The sequence below is a fragment of the Lagopus leucura genome, unplaced genomic scaffold (genome assembly GCF_019238085.1).
Source record: "Lagopus leucura isolate 7727_CA_CO unplaced genomic scaffold, USGS_WTPT01 Super-Scaffold_100009, whole genome shotgun sequence".
Lineage (NCBI taxonomy): Eukaryota > Metazoa > Chordata > Aves > Galliformes > Phasianidae > Lagopus > Lagopus leucura.
In genome coordinates, this window is record NW_024962266.1 from 23,587,721 (window position 1) to 23,611,847 (window position 24,127).

At 42.8% G+C, this 24,127-nt stretch overlaps 2 protein-coding genes across 3 annotated transcripts in view; one reads left to right on the top strand and one right to left on the bottom strand.

Moving 5' to 3' along the window:
* The window catches only part of ZFYVE9 (zinc finger FYVE-type containing 9), a 55,270-nt gene extending 38,850 nt beyond the window's left edge, over positions 1 to 16,420 (top strand). The window contains exons 11-19 of the mRNA XM_042873664.1: positions 5,696 to 5,920; positions 7,550 to 7,632; positions 8,382 to 8,486; positions 11,056 to 11,206; positions 12,536 to 12,616; positions 12,955 to 13,117; positions 14,180 to 14,285; positions 15,176 to 15,352; positions 16,153 to 16,420. Coding sequence (XP_042729598.1) covers positions 5,696 to 5,920; positions 7,550 to 7,632; positions 8,382 to 8,486; positions 11,056 to 11,206; positions 12,536 to 12,616; positions 12,955 to 13,117; positions 14,180 to 14,285; positions 15,176 to 15,352; positions 16,153 to 16,314 — 1,253 coding nt within the window. The 3' untranslated portion in view covers positions 16,315 to 16,420. The remainder of the gene's footprint in view (positions 1 to 5,695; positions 5,921 to 7,549; positions 7,633 to 8,381; positions 8,487 to 11,055; positions 11,207 to 12,535; positions 12,617 to 12,954; positions 13,118 to 14,179; positions 14,286 to 15,175; positions 15,353 to 16,152) is intronic.
* A 2,195-nt stretch (positions 16,421 to 18,615) lies between these two features.
* Positions 18,616 to 24,127, bottom strand: part of CC2D1B (coiled-coil and C2 domain containing 1B) — a 30,438-nt gene continuing 24,926 nt past the window's right edge. For both annotated transcript variants that reach the window (XM_042873609.1, XM_042873610.1), the window contains 3 exons: positions 21,388 to 21,478; positions 20,580 to 20,711; positions 18,616 to 19,794 (listed from right to left, as the gene is read on the bottom strand). In XM_042873609.1, the coding sequence (XP_042729543.1) occupies positions 20,592 to 20,711; positions 21,388 to 21,478 (211 nt within the window). In that variant the 3' untranslated portion in view covers positions 18,616 to 19,794; positions 20,580 to 20,591. The remainder of the gene's footprint in view (positions 19,795 to 20,579; positions 20,712 to 21,387; positions 21,479 to 24,127) is intronic.

The following is a 24,127-nucleotide window of genomic DNA, read 5'->3' on the forward strand; positions in this document are numbered from 1 at the left end:
AACCAAATCATACAGCATTTCTCACCTTGATTATTTAATTAAAGCATATCTCTGTAGTGGTTGTTTTTTTTTTCCAGGAGTCACATTTATTTACTAGCTCAGTTTTTTTTTTTTCCTCAACTCCTCAATTTTGAGTTCTGCATTCAAACACAGAAGCTCAAACTTGTCTCAAATCCCCTCTGAGATGTTTTTGCTGTCCTCAGAGGTCGGTTGGTTTCTTCAGGCCAAGTTCTGTGCTCTGCATGCTCAGCCAAATGCAGAACATGGATTTAGCAATAGCTGCAGCAGAGCCCAGCCCTTCCACCTACTGGCAGGAGCATTTGGTGCATGTGCTTAATGCTTCATGGTTCGTCCTTCTGCTTCAACTCTGTTTTCAGTGTGGAGAAGATGTCAGTCTGGTGCTCTGAACCTTAACTAGGGGAAGTGCTCAACCACCAACTTTAGTGTCAGGACTTCGTAATTGTAAAGCAGTTGAGGTACTTTGAAGTTAAGATGGTATTTTTCCCTTTGGGTTGTATGTATGTGAGGTATAAATTCTAAATTTGTTAATTAAGACAAGTATTAATTGCTGTTGTTTCCCTTGTTTTGCTTTCCCTTTGGCCCTTCAAAAGCTTTCTGCTCCCCGTCAAGCTCCCTGCTGTGTTGCCTTTCTTGTTTTGAAATTGAAAGCTAATGATTTCTGTTGTAGTTGGAGAATTACTATTGCAGTAGAAATGCCTTGATTATCTTTGTTGGCTATTAGCCTGCGAGGAGCTCTGGTGAGTGGAAAAATGAGAACTTCTGTTCCTCTGGAAGGGTACTTTGAAGCAGTTAATACAGAGCTGCCAGATCTACCCGTAGTGTGTGAACTCTTTGGTGGGAAACGATGAATGCTACTGTTACTTTTGTAATGAGATGGCATATATGGTAACTGCTTGGAAGGACTTCTGGATGTTCTATCCCAAGCACGGTTTTATGTATTTTTTTACTTAGCCTGGTTTTATTTAAGTAAGCTGGTAGCTCAAACATAAGATCCGCGGAGAAGTCCATGGGTACTCCGAGCAGAGAGCAGCTTAACTGTTGTGCTCTGCAAGTGTAGCATGAAAACTGGATACAAAATTGAGCATGGGGAGAGAGTGATTGGAAGACTGCTGCATCTTGATCTGAGGAAGGTTTGAATGCTGATAACCACTGCTCACAATGATAGTAAGTGAGACTTTACACCTGTTGCCAATATGAATAAGTTCTTTCCAAATTACATGCTGATATTTTTCAATGCAAAGATGCTCAGTATGATCAGAACTCTGATTTTTCTTTTCAATAATGGCATCTGTTACAGTTGTGTTGTGTGATTAAGTTAAATCCACAATCCTGTCTCTTTGTGGACCTTTTTGTTAACACTGACTGGGTTTATGTTGGTTTATATGCTCGTTTGCTCTTGAAAATCTGTCTGCCAAAATTGATCCCAAGTGAGTCTTGCTTTGCATTTCTTGCTGCTGGAATAGGATGTTTGAATTTTCAGGACGTTGGCATGGTGTTAGACACTTGGCAGATCTTGGCTGTTACTGGTGATGGTGGAATGAGGTCAGATGGGTGCAGCCTTCTCTCTTCCAAATGTGCTTCCCCTGAGATTAGATGTTAGTACTGAACAACACGGAGTATATGTCAGGAATTTCACATCAACCGTTTTTGGTAAAAGTACTGAGGTGACTCCATCATACACTGAGTGCAATAAAGAAACACAGGAAGACTTTCTTCTTTACCTTTTCTGGTATAAACCATTTTATTTGAACCCAGAAGGGATTGTCAAGCTGATACACAGAGTTCATCAGAGGAAGGTGCTTAAGCAAAGAATTCAGGACACAGTGTGGATTGTTACTGAAGGTAAAGCCACATCAAACAAGCTTGTTTGTTTTAAAGGAATTTGTAGAGCTGCTTAGGATTAAGGATATATAAGGAGTAACCCAGTATAGCTGTGAAAAGAATAAATACCTCCTGCAGAGCTGCTTTAGGTGCATTGTGCAGATTTATGGCACTTCCTAAATAATATTAATTGTCTGATGTAATGTCCTGGAATTTAATATAAGAAAAGGCACCTTTCTCTTCACTTTCTGTTCACAGTTACTTCTTTAGAAAGGAAGTTGTGATATTTTGTAAATTAAATGTGTTTTTGAGCAAGGTAGCTTTTTCTGAGGATTCTTCTGACAGCTACACGTTTTGTACAAGCTTCTGAAATACAGTTCTGTGCTCCTTATGTGCAACGGTGCAATGGGCTGGTTTGACCTTGTCACACTGGTAATAGCTCCCCTTTATTTAAGGTAGCAGTGTGACAGGTTTAAGTGCTTTGTATCCACATAAATAAAAAGTGAATGGGAATTTACTGAGAAATGTAAGTATATATTAACTTATCAGTGGGGCCTTGACTTGGAACTGCCTTCAGAGACGTGACAGGAAAGGCAGACAGCCCCCAGACAGGGTAGAAATATTTGTAGAAGCCCAGAGTGGCTTTTTCATTTGGATTTGCTGGGTGAAAAGGGCACTTCCTTGATTCTTCCCTCAAAGCAAGCTGTTGCATGTTCTCATAAATGATGAGTTGCAGCACAACTGCCTAATCACAATAGTTTGTCCTCTTAGTTGTAACATCCTGAAGCTTACGCTGTGAGACACTTGTATCAGTAGGAATAACTGGTAGTGCTGTGTTTGTGGTAGCAAAGTGCTGAGCGGCAGAGAGTCAGATTTCATCCTGAGGGCTTTTTCATATTGCTGTTAGCTGAAAAACTTGTTGTTAAGGATGTATTGAAACGCCATCTCCTGAAACAGGAAAAAAAGTAGTCATGTTCTGCTGCAGCACTTGGCGTCAGTCACAACTACAAGTGTCTGATTGCTTTGTCATCCCTGTGGGCAGTGTCTCACATCATGAAGTCTATGGTATTCTCATGGAATCACAGAATGGTTTGGGTGGGACCTTAAAGCCCAGCCAGTTCCAACCTCCTGCCACGAGCAGGACTGCACCACAGCAGAGCAGGCTGACCACAGCCCCATCCAACCTGGCCTTGTACACTTGTACACCTCCACGGATGGGGCACCCGCAGTTTCTCTGGGCAATCCATGCCAGTGCCTTCCTGCACTTTGAATAAAGAATTCCCTCCTAGCATCTAACCTGAATCTTCCCTTTTTTGGTTTAAACCCATTCCCTCTTGTTCTGTTGCTGTCATTTTGAAGGGCTGTCTCTGTCCTGTTTGTAAGTTCCTTTTATGTACTGATTATTCTGGTCATGTTGTCTGGAACCAAGAACCTCATCAACTAATTTTACTATGAGGTCTATAGCTTCTGTTTTGATAAGAACATATGGGAAGGGAAAAAAGGAAATATAAATGAAGAGGAAATTACTGAGGGTAGGTGGGAACTGCAAAAGCAAATGAATTGAGATAGAAAGGTTCTGAAATAGTTTCTGGCACAGAGAAAATCTTTTCGTGAACATGAGTTGATACATTAGGTTGCACTTGTACCAACTGCAGCATCTTTCTAGTATTAGCAGTGTAGTCACTGTGCAGGCTGCAATGTCACAGCACAAGCTGACAGAAATGCATTTGCAGATGGGCAGGGGCAGGGCTTCTCAGAAGCTGGCAACGTTTGATGTAGCTTTATTAATCATGTTCATTTTTCAGATTAGTGACTGACTGCTTTACATCAACTATGCTCAGCTGAGCGTTACGGAAGTTGTAATCACTGTCAGAGTTTTGGAATTTGGAATCCATTTGGTGGTGTCAGCTCTGGATTGCGTGTATCCGTAAAATTAAAAATCAGCTACTCAGGATAGCAGCAAGCTGTGAATGAGCCTGACCCTGGCAAAGAGGTGCCTGTGCTGCTGAAGCCTGATGGCCTTTAACAGAGAACTTGAGAGCTTAGTTTGTGCAGCACCTTATGGGCAGAGCAAAAAAAACTAGCACAAAAACCAACCAAAATACAAATCCAGTAAGGTTACCCAAGTTTGAATAGCGGGGACAGCTGTGAGTGTGTTTGCTAATTGCAGGGTAGAATAAGTCGTTTGTTTAGTGATCTACCAGTAGCTGTACTTGATGCAGGAGATCCCTGCGTGAGTCACGTGAAGGAAAGAAATCCCAGTGGTGATCATGTTCTGGAGGGCTGCACAGCAGCATGGCCCACATCTCTGGAGTGAGAGCAGGAATTAGCTGTACCATTCTCATGCCAGAGCTATGAGTTGGGACTTTAGTGGTGGATCAGAGTAAGGCTCAGGCTTGGAAGGACTCATTGGTTAAGCTTTCCTTTGCTGGCCTAAACTGTGCCTGCTGTGTTTATTTCATTGCATTTATACATGTCAGTGTGTTATTTTTTGGCTGTTCTGAGTTACAGAATTTGAGAAGGCTTAACTTAATCATCATTTTTGTCTTCTGAGAATGTCATAGTTGCATTTCTGTGACCTGTGTTTTTGCTCAAGATGCAGCATTTGTGTGTCTGTCTCAGCATGTCTGAGAGGGAGAAATTGCACAGCTGATGTGCACGTTGAAGAAGCAGGACAGCACTTCTTCCTTCTCTGCCTTAAGTTCAAATAGAGATGCTTCACTATGAAGTAAGGGAGGAAGGAGCAGAACCTCCTGGCTAGCAGTCCCTCTGCCTATGGCATGGGCAGCCGAGGGTTACTGCAGAGGCCCACAGGTCTGCATGGCAGCTTCAGACCCACACGGTTAGGAGTAGTGTGATCAAATGATCAACCACACCATGCTCCCTCAGCTTACTTTTGTTTTCCTTTGAGAGCAAATCAGCACTATTGATGTTCACATCTTCCTATGGAGAATTGCGATCAGCTCTTCTGGTTGTTTGCATGCTGTTGTTTTGGAATTACACTGTGGTTCTTTGCCATGATGTTAAACACTGCATTGGATGCTATAATAACCTAATGAACTTTCAGATTAATTCAGTCATTCCAGCATAAACATTTCTGGAATTTAAGAGCATCAAAGAAGAAAAATTGGAGTGAAAATTAGTGGTTCTTCTCCCCTGTGCTTGTCTCAGTTGCATTTTACATAAAATGCACTAATTAAATAAATACTCTTATGTGCAATTCTTGAAATGACCCAGATCTTCAGTATGACAGAGACAGACTCTGGTGGTTTGCCTAAATGAAAGGACAGCCCTGTGGGCATTCAGCATCTCGCTAGGTGTGCACTTCCTCTCATCTCAGCTGGCTCTGAAAATTTGGTTCAGTCATCAGCAGCTTCTGCAGTGGAAATCTCTTGAGTGCCTGGGAGGCACCAAACACAGGCTTTCACTGAGCACTTTTGTAGTGCCAGCAGAAAGGTGCAGGCAGCAATACTGTCCTGAACTACCCTTCTTCTCCTCAACTGTCGTTGGGATATATCATCCCCTCTGTTGCACCTCTTTGGCTAGTTGAAACAGGCAGATGACTGAAATGGTCAAGGCAGTTCACCATTCTTTCCCCACCTTGCACCCCTTTTTTTTTTTTTTAAAGCTGATTTTAATCCTCTGAGTCATTTTTCATGAAGATTTTGCTGAATCATACCAACCTCAGTTGGTTACAAAATAGAATGTATGTTCCTTTCTAAAATAAAATATGTGTCAAGATATTGCTGTTTTCCTTGGAAAACTGGTAGGCATTGTATATATTTGAGAAGAACTCTTTAAATTCTTGATACAGCTCTCAATCTAGTGACGTAATGAGCATTTTTATTCATAGGTAACGTTGTTGGCAACCTGGGACACTCCTTTTTCAGCCAGAGCTTTCTGGGAAGCAAAGAACACGGAGGGTTCTTGTACGTTGCAGCTACGTATCAGTCCCTGCAGGACCTGGTGCTCCCAACCCCACCCTACTTGTTTGGCATCCTCATTCAGAAATGGGAGACGCCCTGGGCTAAAGTGTTCCCCATTCGGCTGATGCTGAGACTCGGAGCTGAATACAGATGTAAGTAATGTGTGTTCTTTTAGCTGCAATTATTCCTGCAGGATAATGTATTCTGTTTAGAGTGCGCACACCCAGTCCTGAATTGCTACCTGCCAAAGCAGTGTGAGCTTCAGCAGGCAGGTAAGAATTATTGTCACTGGTGTTCCATGCCCACATTGCATCCAGGTAACAGCACAGCAGCCCTGGAGTCTTTTTATGACCTACAGCCTTTTTAAAACTATAATGGTTGAGCTTTTATGGAAACAAATCTAATTCTGAGCCACTATCTGTCGTTCACTTGGTGACCTGAAAGGGAGCAGTGTGCAGAACAAGTCTGAGTTAGCTGGTGTAGTTATGTCAGAGGCACTCATTTGTCCTGTTCAGTTCTTTCCAAGCTGAAAAGGAAGAGCATTTGCCTTTAGTTTTGTAAAAACACAAACAAACTGTGCTCGTTATCCAGAGAATATATACACAGTGGCAACTGATGTGACAGCTTGTTAGGAAAATTCTGTTGCAACCAATAAAAAGCTGGAGAGAACGTTTCAGCTAAATAAAGTCTTAGCAACTAGAATGGAATAAGACAAAAAGACACTGATGATTGCTGGAGACTGCTGGAAATCTGTCCACCATGGCAGGCCAGAAGTTTGCGGTCTTGGTTGTCTGCTGCTGTGATTGGCACGACTCCCCTTCTTGTTGCATCAGGACTCTGTGTAGGAGTAGGAGGAGGAGTAGGTCAGTTGTGCAGTGCTTGTGCAGGAGCTGTGGTACTTTCTAGATGCCTCACCAGTGTACAAAAACTGTAGTTTATAAGGAAATGGTGATGTTTTTATTCAAACCTGTAGAGCATTTTGCAGCTCCTTGTGACTGCAGTGGAAGCTATGAAGATGTGTGGCACTTTGGGAAATCAGGGTGAGTGGTTGCTTGAGGACAGTTTAGGAAGCTTCCTTCACATTTGTGTTTAGCAAACACTGACAATTACATATGACTGCATGAGTCATGTTTCAAGCTCAGTTATTACTTCTGCTGCAACGTAATGTGATGGAGCCAGATCCATACACTGCACACTGAATTGCATCATAGATGTTGTACAAGCATGGCTAAGTCAGCTAAGGAATGCAGATATGTCACATTGTTGTCATACTGTAAATGTCCCTTTCATTCTTTCTGACATGCTTCTGTAGAGAATTTGACACATTTTAATGGGATTATGAAAACAGAAAATAAAATAATCTCAGTGTTGTCTGTTGAGTGTCACATATGTCAGCAACAAGCTAAAGGCTTAGGGTGCTGTAGTGAAAACAGGATGGCCATGAAAAAGGGAGAAGCCATTTCCAGTAAGTATGTTGAAAAAAACATTTAGGCTATCTTTGCAGTCAGCGTTGAGATCAAGTTCAGGGTTGCAGTGTGGCACTTGGCAGTGGTCCATGAGATTGTTCTTCCTACTTAGAGTGTGGTGGGCAAAGAGCCATGAGATGTCAGGTGTGTTAAAGGATTGTACCCTTCTTCTCTTTGCTCTTTAAACCCTGGTCTTCTTTCCAGTCTTTTCTTTTGCTGCTGGTTACCACATTCAACTGAGGCGATTGTATTTAAGTCTGTTTTTTCAGAATCTCAGTATGGAAATTGAATTTGACTTTTTCTGTTTTATCCTAGTTTATCCATGCCCACTTTTTAGTGTCAGATTTCGTAAACCTCTGTTTGGAGAGACTGGACACACCATTATGAACCTCCTTGCAGTAAGTGCTGAGGCTGTTTCCTTGTTCCATTGATAAGCATCAATCAGTGTGAGGAGAACTGGGCCCCTGCTGCACGTAGTAGTTTGCGTGCCTACATGTCAGAAGGGAATAGTGGGCATTTGGGTGAATTGCCTGCCACTACTGGTGTTGGGTGTTAGCTTGTGACAGCATGTGGGCTGTAGAAGTTCCCATAACAGCACCTCCCATACAAGCACCTCCACCTTGGCCAATGGAGGATGTTTGGGTCTGGCAGTAAGTGCAACAGTTCTTGGATCTTGGATCACTTCCCAGCAGTGCTGGCTTGTCACAGTGTTTATCTGCAGTGCTCTGGTTATAGGGGGCTTCAACTGAAATGAACTTGCTGGCTTTTCCAACATTGTTGATGTGTTCAATATCGAAAATTCTTTAATGTGTGACTTCATGTCATTGCTAGATAAGCTAATTATCCAGGAATGTGATAGAACAGAGAACAAATTTTCTTATATACAGTGATGGCATTCAAGGCTGGAGAATATTAATTCTGATGTAAGAAAATGAGTGGAATAACAGCGACTAACAGGCACGATGAGGATTTTTCATTTGTGTATTTTCATCACAAGCTGTGATGTTTCCCTCCCTCCCTGCTTTTCATGTTACTGATTACAGTTATATTAATGAGGTAGCTGATTGGTCACTAAGGTAGTTAAAAAACCTACTATGTTAATGACGATTACCACACATAACTTCTAAAAACTTGTTTTAATTACCAGGATTTCAGAAATTACCAGTACACGCTGCCGGTGGTCCAAGGCTTAGTGGTTGATATGGAAGTCAGAAAAACCAGCATCAAAATTCCCAGCAACAGATATAATGAGGTAATGCTTAAAAGAAATAGATTTGTTTACAGTTTCTTTGTGATTGGAAGACTTGGGGTCTAAAGGAATTTTATTCTTATCACTGTCACTAAGGAAAACAGCCTCAAAATCAGTCCATAAATTCACGATGAGTGCATATTTTAAGAGCGAGTGATGATGGCTCCACAGGAAGAATGCAGTTCCATTTAGTGTTAATAAAACAGGAAAGGCTATTTCTTCAGGTTTTTAATTTCAGTTTTAAGTACTATAAATAATAGAAAGTATTAGAGGATTGCAAATACCTTTTGACTTGAGCTTGAGGCAAGTTGACAAACTTCACACTTGAAGTGAACTAGGAGATAAAAGTGCATTTGCTTTCCACATCTATGCTGTATGTGTATACTTGCAGCATGTATTAGTTGGATTGCTGAGTACGTAAGACCTCTGCGTCTCAATTTTATACTTGATGTCTGGTGTGAGAAAACCAGTGTCTTCAAGATGCAGCAGTGCTGCGAAAGCTGAGGGACAGGATCTTTGAACAGCAGTGAAGGAGGTGATACATTTTGCAGTCTGCATGGACAGCAGTTGGTAAACTTGGTATTTTGAAACCAGTCAGCAGCTGGGAGAAGAGCAAACCTCCTGAGCAAAGCAGTGTTTTTAAAAGGTCTTGCAGAATCAGAGCAGAATACAGCTTTATCTTGTGAGGGAATTGTTCTTCTGGAAGCATTTAAGTGAAATAATAGCAGGATTGAGGAAATAAAAGAAAAAAAGGAAAAGCAGTTTGTATGTGAAGTTTGAAAAGAAGAAACTGATGAAGCTGAAGAAGATAAAGGATGTGTTTAAAAGATAAATTGGTTCTTGGTGCTGTTGTGAGAAAATGGAAAAGGTCAGTAAAGTCTGCACACATGAAATGCAGATCAGCACACTGGAGGCAGTTCTGTAGCAGCTGTGCCTGATGTTTGCAGGTGTGTTGGACAGGTCTGTATTGCATGTTGCACTCAGCTGGACCCAGAGAAAGGTTCCTGTGTTGTACAGCATGGCAAAAGCTCTGCATTGTGCTCAGGTTCTCTTTGCAGTGTAAAGCAAAGACTTGGCTTTTTAAAGGGAGAAAGTGTTATTTATTTAACATCATTGCCTGCACCTCAGCTGAAAGGTTGAATTAGTGGAGATTTTTCATCCAAGCATACTTTGAATTAAGATGAATTAAGCCACAAGACTTTCACTTTTTTCCCTGTGGAGAGCAGTATTTCTTTAGCGTCACTCAAACTGTCTTGGAAATGAAGAACTCATCCTTCATGCATGGATTAAATGTGGAAAATTCAGGCTCTAATTAACAAATTAAATATTCATATATATTTCTGTACTAAATTTATAGTTTTCCTTCAAGATGATTTTACTTTTCTACAGTTGCAGTGATACTCAGTTACAAGTGTAAGACTATTCAGTTCCTCAAGGAAGCTGTCACTGGTACTGAGTTGCCTTGTTACAAGATACAGCGGCCGTTCCTGCTGTTTCTTCTCATGCTGAAGGCAACTACAGGGCTCCATAGAGGTGCCTGTTGTTGAGCTAAATTCTTATTTCTGGAGCATGACATGATAAATAGATAATGAAATACACTGTTGTCTGATGCAAAATCTTAATTAAGTTTCCTCCCTAAACATTACACCTGTGCACATTTGTCAACAGTGAGCATCAGCTAATGTTCCTGACACTCTAATTAAGGTATTATGTTAGACTGAGGAAGATAAATATGATGTGCAGGGCATACTTGCTTATCAGGTACAGGAGGTGGAGGATTGGAGTGTGAGCACTCTTAGGAGATGTCAGCATTTTCCTTCTCTCCAAGGTTTGTCCTGGGGGAGATGTAATTTAATCACTCTCGAACCTCTTTCCCCCCTTTTTTTCTTTAAATCAAATACATAATTTTTAGTTTTGAAAAATTCCAGAGATAAATCTCATCATCTAAGACAACACGAAGAGGAGAAAATGAAAGAAGGAATACAATTTATAATAATATTTTGCTGAGAATTAAAATGATTTCTGGATGTCAGTTGATTCGGATCTCTTTGAAAAGTCTTTGAAGGAGAAAAACCAATCCCAATTTCACCAATTCGTGCTGGTGAAGCACAGAGGCACCAAAGCTGCGGTGTCTGCTCATGGCAGAACCAGGAGTAAATGCCACGAGTCACAGTGCCGTTCATGCACTGTTTCAATTCATGGCTGATGTCATCATTAGTTCTAGCAGTGTAAACTAAGCAGATATTTCCTCCCAGTGTTTTTCTAATATTTTTTCCTTTGGATGTTTTATAAAACAGCTAGAGAAAGCAGCTTTTGCAGGCTGCTTTGTAGGTCAGCTGTCCTTCTTACCAGTTATCTTAATTACTTGAAAGGTGACACTAAAGCATCTAGGTGAAATAAGGCCTGAACCATCTTTTCAAGTGCAGGTGATGGTTCTGAGTATTGAAGTCTGTCTGACACGGGACTGCAAGCACTCTTAATTTTTGCTGTCTGAATGAACTGTTCCAAAAACAACCTTTATATGGTATTCCTTGACAAATGGTAAGAATGGTGTAAACCTTTTTGTTTGCAGATGATGAAAGCCATGAACAAATCCAACGAGCATGTTCTAGCAGGGGGAGCTTGCTTCAATGAGAAAGCAGACTCGCATCTGGTGTGTGTTCAGAATGATGATGGGAACTACCAGACACAGGCCATCAGCATCCATAATCAGCTGAGGAAGGGTGAGAACGGGGCTCGTCTGGAGGCCGCTGGCTCACAGTGCTCTGCATGACCTCTGTTTCACTGTTGATCTCGCAGTGATGCGGCGCGCTGTGTGGGGAATCTGTCAAGATTGGACTTGTCTGCATTTCACTGTTTGTGCTCTAGTTCAGAGAAAATCATTCTGGCTGTTGGGCTTCCTGAATGGGCAGCTCTGTGAGTTAGGTTTGAACACAGAACAGCGTGCTGCACTGCTCTGTCTGCCTTTACCCCTCAGTGTTTCATTCCCCTTGTCAGACATCCAGAGGCACACTGCTGTTTGTGTCCCGTGTACAGGCCTCATCACACTTCCTAGGTCAGTAGTGCTGTTCTGAATTTGTCTGCGAGGCATTCTGGCAGCTTCATAGACCAAGCAGACACAAAATTAAGCATATTACAGCTTGCTGCCTTGTAAATGTGGTAATACTGTTTGCACAGTACAGCCTGGGACATACACACTTCCAGAAGTCACAGTGCTCTGACTGCCTTACACAACTTCTGTACATGAATAATGACTGCAGGCTTTGGCATTACTGGAGACAGAGGTGGGAGCGTGGTTGCCTGTGCTTGTCCTGGAGGCTGCGTGAAAGGAGGACGATTAGGTTTAGTGGGACGCAGGAGATGTGAACAGAAATAAGCAACAGCAGCGGTGTTCAAATAATGTAACTTCAAAAATGTGTTCACCTCATTTCCAGGCTTTACCTGGCAAAGATATTTACACTATCTCCAAACGAGAAGCAAGATACAGGCCAACTTTTGTTTGGCAACTATCCCTATATGCAGTGAGTGTAGTGATGTGGGATGTCACTTCAGGACTGCTGGTTTTATCTGAGTGTGGTTTGTTTTACACACGTCATGAACAGAGGGACTTCCAGCAGGTATTTTGTGATGCTTGGTGGTCATTTAAGAGAATTTAAATCAGCTGGCTGACTTTCCACTTGTCGGTGTTACAGTGTGGGCCATAAGCAGCTCACACACAGTCTTGTGCTGGCTGTATGGGAACTTTCAGAATTATGTAATTGGTTACCCTAAATTAACAGTCCTGAAACTTAAAGGTCTTAGTGGAGAGAGTGATGAAATACAAGCATTTAGGCTGACAAAATTGCTGTCCAGTTCAGAAGATAACTGGATGATTTTCCATTCAATGTCCAAGCATGTAAGATGCATTAAAGTCACTATAATTCTGAGCACAACACTTGTTCTCATTTAGATTAATCACCTCTTTGGATGATAGAGCTGTTCTGTCTGATTCTTGTGTGAGGCATTGTTTTGATGAAAGCCCCACTAAATCACTCTTGTTGTTGTTGTTGCAGTGACTGGTGCCAGCTTCTTTGTGTTCAGTGGAGCTTTAAAATCCTCTTCAGGTTACCTTGCCAAATCCAGTATAGTAGAAGGTAAGAACTGAACTGCTTGCTTAAAATGCACTGCTTCCCCCTTAGCACTGCCCAGCTAAGCCCTCAGCATTTGAAAGAAGCTGCTGGTTTAGCTTCATCATACTTTTTGGCAAAAAAAGCCACCATCGTTTCCTTTAATGAGGGGCATGTGTGATCGTTGTGTTTCCTAGTCAGTGTTCCATCTTCTAGGGATCAGAGAGTTCAGGAATGGTCTTGTGTATTGTCAAAATGGATTTTGAATATTTCTGTTGCTCACAGGAAGAAGGATGTTTTTCTTTTTTTATAGGGTCTGCTCATTGTGACTTGTCTTGGCTTATGAGGATTTCTTGGTTCCCTAGATGGAATAATGGTCCAGATAACTGCTGAGAACATGGACTCTCTGAGGCAGGCCTTGAGAGAGATGAAAGACTTTACCATCACTTGTGGCAAAGTAGATGCTGAAGATCCTCAGGAACACGTTCACATTCAGTGGGTAGAAGATGATAAAAACTTCAGTAAAGGGTAAGCAAGACATTTTTGACTGAATTTGTTAAAAATTGTAATGGATTTTATAAGGTGGAAGGACCATCGAGTCAGTACGAATTACAAGCTTACACTCTATTTTGAATGATAAGATGCAATTAAATGTAATGAAAGTGGAGCTGAGACACCAGAGCTTTGGGACATCAATTAAAGTTGTCAGTGCTATGGATTGTTTTGCCATTGCTAATAACCAGTTACTGGAATGTCCCTCCAGCAATCCATGCTGAACCCTGCATATTACGGCCACTTCATACTCTTGTTGCTTTGTGTGCATTAAGTAGTACTGGAAGAAAAATTGCTGAACAGCAGCAGTGTATGTTGTACTCAGATAGTTAAGCCAAAAGAAAAGCATACATGGCAGTTTAAGTACTTAGGGGGAGAAAAATGCTGTAATAATGGGACAGGCTTGTAAGGAATCAGCATCTACAAGGGTGGCGTTTCTGTGTGAACAGACACTGCGTCAGTCTCAAGTTCTGTAATGAAATGTTACAGGACACATTCTGCAGTGTGAGTAGTGTTAAAGGTATCGCAGGCCTCCACCAACATTATAAATGAACAAAAAGCAAATCATTTCCTGTTGCTCTTTTAACAACTGATTAGAGTTCAGTCCTGGTGCAGAGCTTAGCTGGAAACATGCAGGAAGCTCCATCCTGAACTCCACGTGTCAGAGGGCTGGGGTTGCAGTGGACAGCAGGGCCTCTGTGCCTCTTGGCTCTTCCCCCATTAAGAACCCCCAGGCTTAGCATCAGCATGGCAATTAGCAGTTGTATGCAGGGTCACTTTTTTGGCACCCTTTGTTCAAGGAGCTCCCTTCTGAGGCTAATTCTGGTCTGTGCCCCATTTAGTTGATGTGGTTAATTTGCTTTGTTGTAATGGTTCAAAGTGCAGAGCACTCAAGTTACGAAAACAACCTGCAGCAATTCTGTTAATTTAGGTGTACCAGAGGCACTGTCCTTTGATCTGAGATACTCTTCTTTTGCAATATCCTCTATTAATATCTCCTGCTAAGTAGGAATTTACCCTTTTCCCTCCACTTTGCAGTGTTGTAAGCCCTATTGATGGCAAATCAATGGAGTCTATAACAAGTGTGAAGATATTTCATGGCTCAGAGTACAAGTCAAATGGAAAGGTCATTCGATGGACAGAGGTAAGTGGAGCATTTTAGGACTGCAGCTGCAGCAGTCTTTCTGCATCCTGCTCTCCCTACATTACCAAAATTACAGCAGTGAATTCTTCAGAACAAACCTGGAGCAGATTTTCTAAGTGTGCAGAGAGGTTCTGCAAAGCACAGTCCAGAGTACAGCGTCCTGCCTCAGCTGCATAACTCACCCTGCTGTCATGGCCATTTTCTACCTGCAGCCCGCTTTGTGCTGACTGCCTCTTCTCATGCTGTCTTGTTGAGCATAGCAAGAACTGGAAAAATGCTTGCTCACTGTGTTGCCCAAGGTAACAGGTGGTTTCACCTGTGTTTTGTATTAAAAGCTACCTTTCAAAAGGTGGATAACTCTTACCTATTTTAAAAAAATGCTATTCTGAGCCCTCTTTTCTAAAATTTGAAGTGGCTTACAGCATTTACTCCATTAAGAAACTGCACAAGTGTTGTTAGCTTTGACTCTGCCAGCACACAAATGCTAATGTTAAGGATTTCTGGAATTGTTTCACTTATCTGCCCAGGAGGAAACAAGTCAAATCTTTCTACAGCTTTGCCACCTTACCCTTCTTCTTGCAGATTTATCTGGAGGTTAAGTTCACTGACAACAACACACATTTTTTCTGACTTCTGCTGAAAGTGTGGATGTTCTGAAATGAGCACCCCTTTAAAAGCAAATAGTGTACAACAATAGTGACTTTCTGTAATGAAGCTTTTGATGGAACTGAAAGATTTTGGAAAACGTCTGTATGAATATCTGTTGTTTGAGGGATAGTTTGTCTTTCACTGATGTTCATCAAGAAGCTTTTCTTGAAGTCTTCTTTCATAAAAAATTTTGAATGGCATTTAATTAACTTCATGTTCTGTATCTTAATTCTTACCTTCAGGTGTTTTTCCTGGAAAACGATGAGCAACACAATGGTCTGAGTGACCCAGCTGATCACAGCAGACTGACTGAAAACGTGGCAAAAGCCTTCTGTTTAGCTCTTTGTCCTCATCTTAAGTTGTTAAAAGAAGATGGCATGACTAAGCTTGGTCTGCGCGTTACTCTCGACTCAGATCAAGTAAGTCTGGAATAGCTCCACAGTTTAATGACTGGGTGGTTGGTTGCTTTCTCCTCCTCTCCCCCCCCCAAAAAAAACAACCACCCAATGCTTATCAAGTGCTATTATGTGGTGTTTGGGAAAATCTGTTACCAAGGGAGAGCCAGTGCAGTGTGCATAAATAGCGAGCCCATAGCAGCACCTGCTCTGTAGTCAGACCTGGAACAGCCCTTGGAGGTGCAGGCTGGAGACACCTGCTGAGAGATGCTGTAAGCTGGCCTTTCCACCAGGAGCTGAAGAAGGAAGTAGAATAAATATGTTCTTGTGTGAGCATAAAACAGCGTTTAGAAGTAGGGCTGTTCATAAAAGATCACATTGCATGTGAGGCAGAGAAACAGATGGGAGCTTCCCTTAGAGTGCTCCACAGCAAACACTAGAAGCAGAGAGAAGGGGCTTCTGGCACGCCAGCTGGCCATGCCTTGAGTGAAGTGTGCTTAGCATCATCCAGGTCTTAAATACTGCATGCCTTAATCTGATAGTGCAGGGTATGGTTCCTGCTGGTCTGGAAGCTCAGCTTTGGTAGAACAGTGGGGAAAAGAAAAAGCTGCTTTTGTCCAGGCAGCCACTGGGAACACAGAAAGCACCAAACAAGTGGGTAGGCTGATCTCCTGCTGGCTGCATGCTGTTCATGGGCCTGACTTCCCCTGGCTGAGACAGGAGGCATCGCACACAGCTCATCCTTCTGCACAGCACTTCCCCCATGACCCTGAGCCTGCTATCCCCTTCTGTGTAAAACCCACTGTGACTTTGTATTTTTTTAGGTTGGTTATCAAGCTGGGAGTAATGGACAGCCACTGCCTTCTCAATACATGAATGACCTGGACAGTGCCTTAGTTCCAGTGATTCATGGAGGGGCATGTCAGTTGAGTGAGGGGCCAGTCATAATGGAGCTCATCTTTTATATTCTGGAAAACATCTCATAAGAGGACTTCATTTTCTGTTCAGACCTGTTCCAGCAGCAGTTGTATCTGAATCATTTGCACTTTAAAACTGGAAAAATTAAGCTTTTGGTAACACTATTAAGGGGAGGTGGGGGGTGGGGGGAGGTGGGAGGGACAGTTGTTCCATAATTCTAAATCTTCTATGCATTGTCAACAAACAGAGGATCAGGGCAGCTTCTATACTACAACATGGCTATGCTATCCTTGCAGCTAATAACTTCTGTTACTGTTTAGAAAAATGCTCATGTTTAAAGACAGAGTACACGACTGTAAATGCTCAAACGAGTACAAAGATCACTGGGGCGTAAATAAAAAGTGAAACTCCTATCTTGTACTGTTTGTAGATGGACAAGTAAGAAACAACAGTCGAGACCTCCATTCTGACCTCATCATAATGCCGTCTGTGGTAATTCTGTAGACATTAAAAAGTAACGTTTACATCGTTTTGACCAGATGAGTGGTTGAAATGTGTTTGGAGGAGCCCTGGAGAGATGCGGAACGATTACCTAGCCATAACTGCGTGTGTCAGTGAGTCTGAATGAGAAGGGCGAGCAGCTCTCAGAAAGCGGTATGATCCACGCTGCAGTTTTGTGTGTGAAATAGGCTAGTTTACTTTTTTTTTTTACAGTAAATAGAGTGGGGGATAAAAGAAAACAACAAAAAAAAAAAACACAACAAAAAGAGAAGTTTGTTGGTTGTTCTTTTTTTTTTTTTTGTTACCTCAGCTGATTTCTGTAACCTTCTACAACACCTCTGTGCTTCTCTACTTTGTTTACAAGTCTGTATGAATTTCAGATACCTGTCCCAAGCAGAGGAATAGTCCTAAAGTGCAGTTATTTCCCCTTTCCCCCAGTAGGTCCTGCTTTTTAAAGAGAGTAACACCCAGGGCAGCTTTAAGTCTCCTCCCTGCTGTACGCTGTAGTGTAATGCTAGTGTCATGTAATACAAGACAGCTTGCACTTATTAGCAGCACCATGTAAAAGCTTACCTGTGATAAAAGTATAGAGTGTCTGTTTCTGCATGTTCTGCTGAAAAAGGCTTTCTGGTCAGCTCTGGAAACTTGCACATGGCCCAGTGCTCTTGGTCTCACCTGGGAGGGTGCTATGGAAGCAGCTGCTCACAGCTGGCACAGCACTGTGGAGCTGGAATTGACACAGCTAGAAGAAATGTGATTTCAGTCTCCCCAGATTAAATTGTTCCAGTGGAAAGCTGCTAACGAGCAGGAGCAGGGGGCTGTCTGTTGAGCCAGGCAAAGCAGCTCTGAACTCCTTCAGGAAGGGGGTGAACATTTCCCCCTGCTGTCTATATGGAAAATTAGGTGGGGAAGACAGTATCTCAGACCTTGCATTGTCCCTACTTGCATCAGTTGTGCTGGATGCAGTGGGGATCATTTTGTTGCTGCTGTGTGTGAGCGAGACAGGCAGCCTTTCAGCCAGAAAGAGAAGTCCAAGGCTACTGTGAGACCAATGCTATGTTCTTTAAACAAATATACAGCATCAGCTGGGCAAAGGAAAAGGTAACTGTACACAGTGATGCATTTTATGTAAAGCCAGCACCGTGTATGTACAGAGTGCATCTGTGAATAAATGGCTACTGCTTTTTAAAAAAAGTTCTACAAATTTATAGCAAATTACAGCTGTTAGCACCTGATGTTTCAAGAAGAAAGGCCACACTGCTGGGGTCCCAATCCAGAGATAAACGCTGGCCAGCAAGAGGTACTGCTTTAGTAACACTTACCCATTAAGTGTCCGGTAAGTACAGCCTTACCTCTGGCAGTTGGGAAAAGGTGGCTTCATGTTTCAGGGTGGCCAAACGAACCTTAAACAATGAAAAGCCTCCCTGTGTATTTGTGCAGTGGAGCAGGACTAAGGTTACTTTCAGCCTCCCTCCTGCCCATGTTGCTGCACAGCGCAGCACTACGTGGTGTAGGCAAGATTTGGTATCTGGAAGAGAGTTCTGTAAACAAAGCAAAAAAAACCCTTCCTCCTCTAGCCTGCACTCCAGCTTTGCCACAGCAGCAGCTTCCCAGTTACCTCAGTTGCATTGTCCTGCTTAATAATGCAGTAAAAGAGGTGAGAAACGTTGATCTTCTCTTCCTTTGCCCCAGAAGTCATTTAAGTTTGGGTTACGTTTGTGCAGAACACTATCAACTGGTGACTGACATGTTTGCTTCAACCATAGCCTTTTAAATGATCTTAATTACCATGTTGTTAAGAAATGAGTACTTGTTTTAGAAAAAAAAATTGTACTTTTAAAATTCAGTTAGTTAACACTGCAAAAAACTGCATATTATATTTTTATTTTCAACATGTAGTTTTGTATATTAAATTTATTGAAATTAAAAACTAAATACTGTATTGTCTTCATCTGCTCAGGAAGACAGAGGCAGCACTGCCCAACTGCTCTGGACTCTTTCCTGCCTACAGCCCCACCTTCCCCACAGCCCCCCAGCAGCCGCACTGCACCGCCCGGTGAGGCACATCCTCTCCTCTGAGGTCACTCATTGCTGTTGCCTCACAGAGATTTAAGCCCACAAATGTATTTGGTACCATTTTTTTGTATGCTGCTAATTCAAGGCATTCCTGAAAATAGTCCTAATCCCGTTTTCTACACCCCACAGAGTGGCTGTTTTCCCATCACCTGGAAGAACTGTGAAAGCCTATTTCTGTAAAAGAAGACAGTGACCATTTGTGAAGCAGCAGTCTAGCATATCTCTTTGTTTCTCTTTTAAATAAACAAACAGACAAAAAAAGGCACAGTACCCCGGCTGCCCTGCAGTAAGCAGTGCAGTAAGCACGGCAGACAGCGTAGCCAGAACAAAAATGCAGATCTGTAAGCACCTGCTGCTAAGAAGCATTGCAGCCTCCTCTTGTGGAAGGCAGCATCCCAAGAAGCTGAACTTCCTGCTGCAGTGGCATGCGTAGAGGAGGGGGATGCTGCTGCCAGAATTCTGCCTGAGTTTTCTCCCCTCTGTGGCAGGAAAGTGCCACTGGGCACAGGGTGGGGGGAACAAAGAGTCGATGATAAGCAGAAAAAGCTGTCGCAGATTGCTCCCTGTACCGCGTTGAGTGTTGTACACTTAACAAAAAATATATCTATCTATGAAAGGCCTTACCTGGACCTTGACTGAAAAGTTTCTGTGCTGCCTCAGGGAATTTTGTTTTTAAGGGCTAAACCTTCCGCACACCACTCTGCATAGTTAATGTAACATTCATCCTGGTGCTACGTTAGTAGTCCCACGTTAAGGCAATTCTGTCTATTTCGTGTAGACAAAATAACAACACCCTGCAGCAGCAAATTTTCTGAGCCTTACATTTGCCTTAGAATTATTAATAAGCACTATGGCTGTTACCAAAAGAGACATTAGGTTCAGTAGTGCATTCGGGTAACGTCTTTGGTGCTTGCAGCTAGCAGCATCTCTCTTCATACACGTTCATCCCACATCTCAGCCTTCTTGTAGAGCTGGGGAAGAAGAGAAAATGAAATTACTTGGCGCAGCACTAACAGATGTTCACAATCAAGGTCATATACTTAAAACACTGACATGAAGTTTCTGGGCTGTCAAGTAGAAAAGTCAACAGAGTGAAATCATTGAGCTCTAGCGACAGAAAATGCTCGTGTGTCCAGTCAGTGCACAAGGCCAAGGCACTGCCTCAAGTGCCACCACCAACACGTCCCTCAGCCATCCTGAAGCTTGGGAGCAGCTCCTTCACTGGGAGGAAGAAATCACCTGCCAGGCAGCTCGTTTGGGGCTTCCAATTCACTCTGCTGTTTTGAAACAGGACCTCGAAAATCTCAGACAATTTGGAAGCAGTGACGTGGCAAACAGGTGAATCTCATGAGTATCAGTTTAATTTATGAAATCAGAACTAAACGGTATGCTAAGGAACAGGGATCCCAAAAACTTTAGGAAGCCAAGAGAAAGATGAGGGATTTCTCATTAGAAAGTTTCTATTCATACATCATCTGTTGTCGTTGAGTTTTGCTGCATGCTTGCATAGCACGGTCATGGTCCAAAAGGACGGTACACACTGTAACACTACAACAGCACATTTCATACACAGACATCAGATACAGATTCTGTAACCTCATCCCTGAAGTTACATCAACTCGCCCCCACAAATACAAAGATGAATGTTATCAAAGCCATGGGATCTGGTCAGTGCCATCGTAAGGCATTGTTCCATGCAGAACGTAGCTCTGAACTTATCTGATGGCCAGAGCATCTCCACATGCTGCACTCATACCTCATATAGGAACTAGTGTTCAAGGACCAGCCAATTTTCTGTAATTGTTTGAAGATCCTGACCGCTGAGGGGCTCCCTGAGTCTCACTTTTACTTCCAGTTTCCCTCCAGTGGGTTTTCTGCCATCAAATATCTGAAAGAACCACAGAAAGAAGGGCAGTTAGTGCACACACACACACACACACACAGCCATGCTGCAGTGCCTCAGGCAGCCACTGCAGATGACTGCAGCACTGGGAGGTGTCACAGCCACGTGCTTCCCCAGATGCAACAGCCCATGGTTCAGCAGAGCTCATCTTCCACACAAGCTACTTAGGCAGCTTTGCCATGGGCTGTGTTAGCTCTGTCTGCTAGCAGCAGGCATTCTGCCCTGAAGTACCAGTAGGCAGCTCCAAGGACAGGACGAGCAGCAGCATCCTGATGCAGTCTATGATGCAGCCTGAGGGAGTTCTTCAGGCTCCACTTACTGAACTCATACTGGATTGTACAGCAGCTCTCTATCCACGCTGGCAGTCTTTCCTTAGCCTCTGATCTGGTGTCTACTAATGTGGGATCATCTGAATTTCTGGTTCTAACCAAGAAAACTGTCTTGATATACAAATTGTGCAGAACAGAGCGCTCAAGAAGTTCCCAGTACCAGAACTGCCACAGCTAGGACAGGCTTCAGGACAAAGCACAGCCTATTGTTTAGCAAACTCATGCAGTACAAATCTGCTCTCTGCATGTGAATCGTTTATGCGATGTGGACATTCCATTTCCCTGCATGTTCAAACATTATGAGCAGAGCACACCTCACCCAGAACACCTACCTCGATGATCTCTCTAACTTCACATTCTGACTCTAGCTTGTCCAGTTTCAGGTGCGCTGTTCCCACATGCTTGTCACTTCTGAAAAAGGACCTGTTACAAAGAAACCTGTCTGAATGGAAAGGGAAGGTTTCTCAGAACATTAAGGAGAAAGTAAGATCATCACTGCTGGGACCATCAGTGCATCCAGGAGGTTCTCACAGTGTGCTGCTAGAGCCATAAAACCAGGGTGAAAGAGACAAACCTGTAATGAATTAGGCCACAGGATACTGAAGTACTGGTTTTCCAATTACTCTCTTAGAACCAAGTTAGAAGCGCAGTGAAAGCAGATGAATCCTCAACTAGCACTTGGAATGGCAGAAATTCTATTCTGCCATTCAGAAATTCTAAAAGGTTTCCTCTTTTAAGTCACTCACTTTAGGAAAAACAAGATAATTCATCATTCTTCCTGCTATCATTAAGGGACATTAAGCTACCATCAAGCAAGATGTGACGTGCACTGAAACCTCTAAAGCTGATTTTACAGAGCCTTGAAGTCATGTCAGTTGTAGTGAAAGTAAGTGGTATAAAACAATCCTTCCAAACTGCTTGTTTTGCACCTGATGAGCCAGCAATGTTTACAAACCTCACAGCATCCCTGACATTAACCATCCTCATCTTGATGCACTTCACGCATCACAGCCTTGCGGATGGATGTTACTGATTTTTAATTGTTGAAAGAACATTCATCAGCTTCCTGAAAGCATCACCACGACCACCAGTGCCCCTCTTCAGCTCCAGGCTGATACCAGACAGGAGTTCTGTAGCAAGGAGCTTCTCATGAGACAAAGCAACAATTACATTCAGAAGACATCTGAGGATTACCAGGGGAGGTCACACCAAAACTGCTTTCTGGTTTGCCCACGTCTCCCCACTTGCATTCATTGCAGCACAATGAATGGACAACCCCTCTGAGACCAAGTGTGAAAAGTCAATTACCATTACATTTTGGAGTATCTCTACGAAATTTCTATGGAAGAATTCTGACAGCAACAGACCCAGAACACACTCCACAGTCTGTCAGTCTGAATTTTGTGGACACAAAGCCTTCCATTCTCCAGTGATATGACTAAAGGTAGGCCCAAGTCATTTAGGTAAGTTAGAACAGGTTACCTCGCATGCTGCAGTACTTCCTTTACTCACATGCACCTTAAAATGAAGCATTACATAACTGTACTGCGGTCTGTTGGACACTTTGTTCATAAACTTTAAAAGAGAAGTACCAATCCTCCCAGCTGCGTTTTTATTTTTAAAGCATTTCTCCATATTCTAATCCAGGAAATAAAGACTGGCTCCCCTTGATCTGTTCCAGGGAGCCTGAAGGGAAGAATGAGCTTGCTGTAGGCACTGGCTTCAGAAACCTCTGGGGAAATCTCCTTTTATCTTCAGAAGGTTTTACAAGAGTTTTAAGTTAAGACTTTTCCTTTGGAAAGATGCATTGCTGGGTTTTCACTTCAAAGTGTTTTCTGAAATAAAGTTTAACATATGACCTGATACAAGTTCCCTTTGTTCACTATGAGACCCTGAATCTGTTACATCCACGAGCACTTCTGGAAGTATTATCCAGAAAGACAACAAGCTGACAATCTTTAGAGAAGAGCCTGGAACACTTAATTCTCTCCTTCCTCCACTGGCTGCAGGTAAGCCAGCAAGTCCAGAACTGCACAAGGCAGAAGGCATAAAAGACTGTAGAAAGCCCACTGTGAAGGGGAGGCAGCTGGGCCTGTTTGTTGGTGTAGGTATCACACGTCATGGCAGGAAGCACATTCTGCAATTCTGCTTAGCATAAACGTAGCCTACAGGAGGCCTGGCAGCCCCGTCCTGCCCCAGGAAGACAGCTGGGGAGCAATCAGTGGGCATTTCTTATTTATTTCCTTCCCTGTCACTGTTTGCCATGGGGAACTGCCAGCCCCTAACCCCCATAAAGGAACAAGTATATATTTAACTTGTTAGATTCCTGTTCTAAGGACAGAAAAAAATCCCTCTATGCCAGAAGAGAGAAAATGCACCCAGATTTATTTGCTGACCTTGAGAAAGGCTTCAAAGGACAATCTGGAGCTGGCACACAATTTCATGAGTCACTGGAGAGTGTTTCCCAAAGGGTGAACTTAAGCTTCAGCTCAGAATCTAGGAACGTGTGGTTCCAGATGTGAAGAGCAAAGGATATACCCCACATGTGCAATGGTATGCAGAAAATAGGGAAAAATGTGTTTAGATTTTAAAATCTGACAGATCTATGCCAAACAGGCAGCATCTCCAGCAGCGAAATCCTGAAAAACAGCAGACAGGATTGAAAGAGAAAGAGGAAAGGAAGTCAGCTATTGCTTCAGTGGAGATTTTAAATGGAAGATCTGGAAGAAAAACAATGGGAGTTTACCTCATAAATTACACAATTGACAGCATCAAAAGCATTTTAAAGAAACACTGCATCCTTTCTGCATGCTTCAAAAACAGAAACAAAGAACAGCACGAGGAGCCATTGAGACAGAACCAGGTTATCTGACATCTCACCGAAGTCATGGGTCACAGCTAACGGGGGGATGAGTGAGTAGAGGACACTGGATTTTGAACAGATGAGTGATCAGCTCAGACAAAGGATGGTTTCCATGAGTGCCACCAACTGCTAACACCCACCTCACCCTGTTGGTCTCCGAGATGAGGGCAGTCGCGCTCTCTCAGAACAGTTTGCCAGCAGTGCTCAGT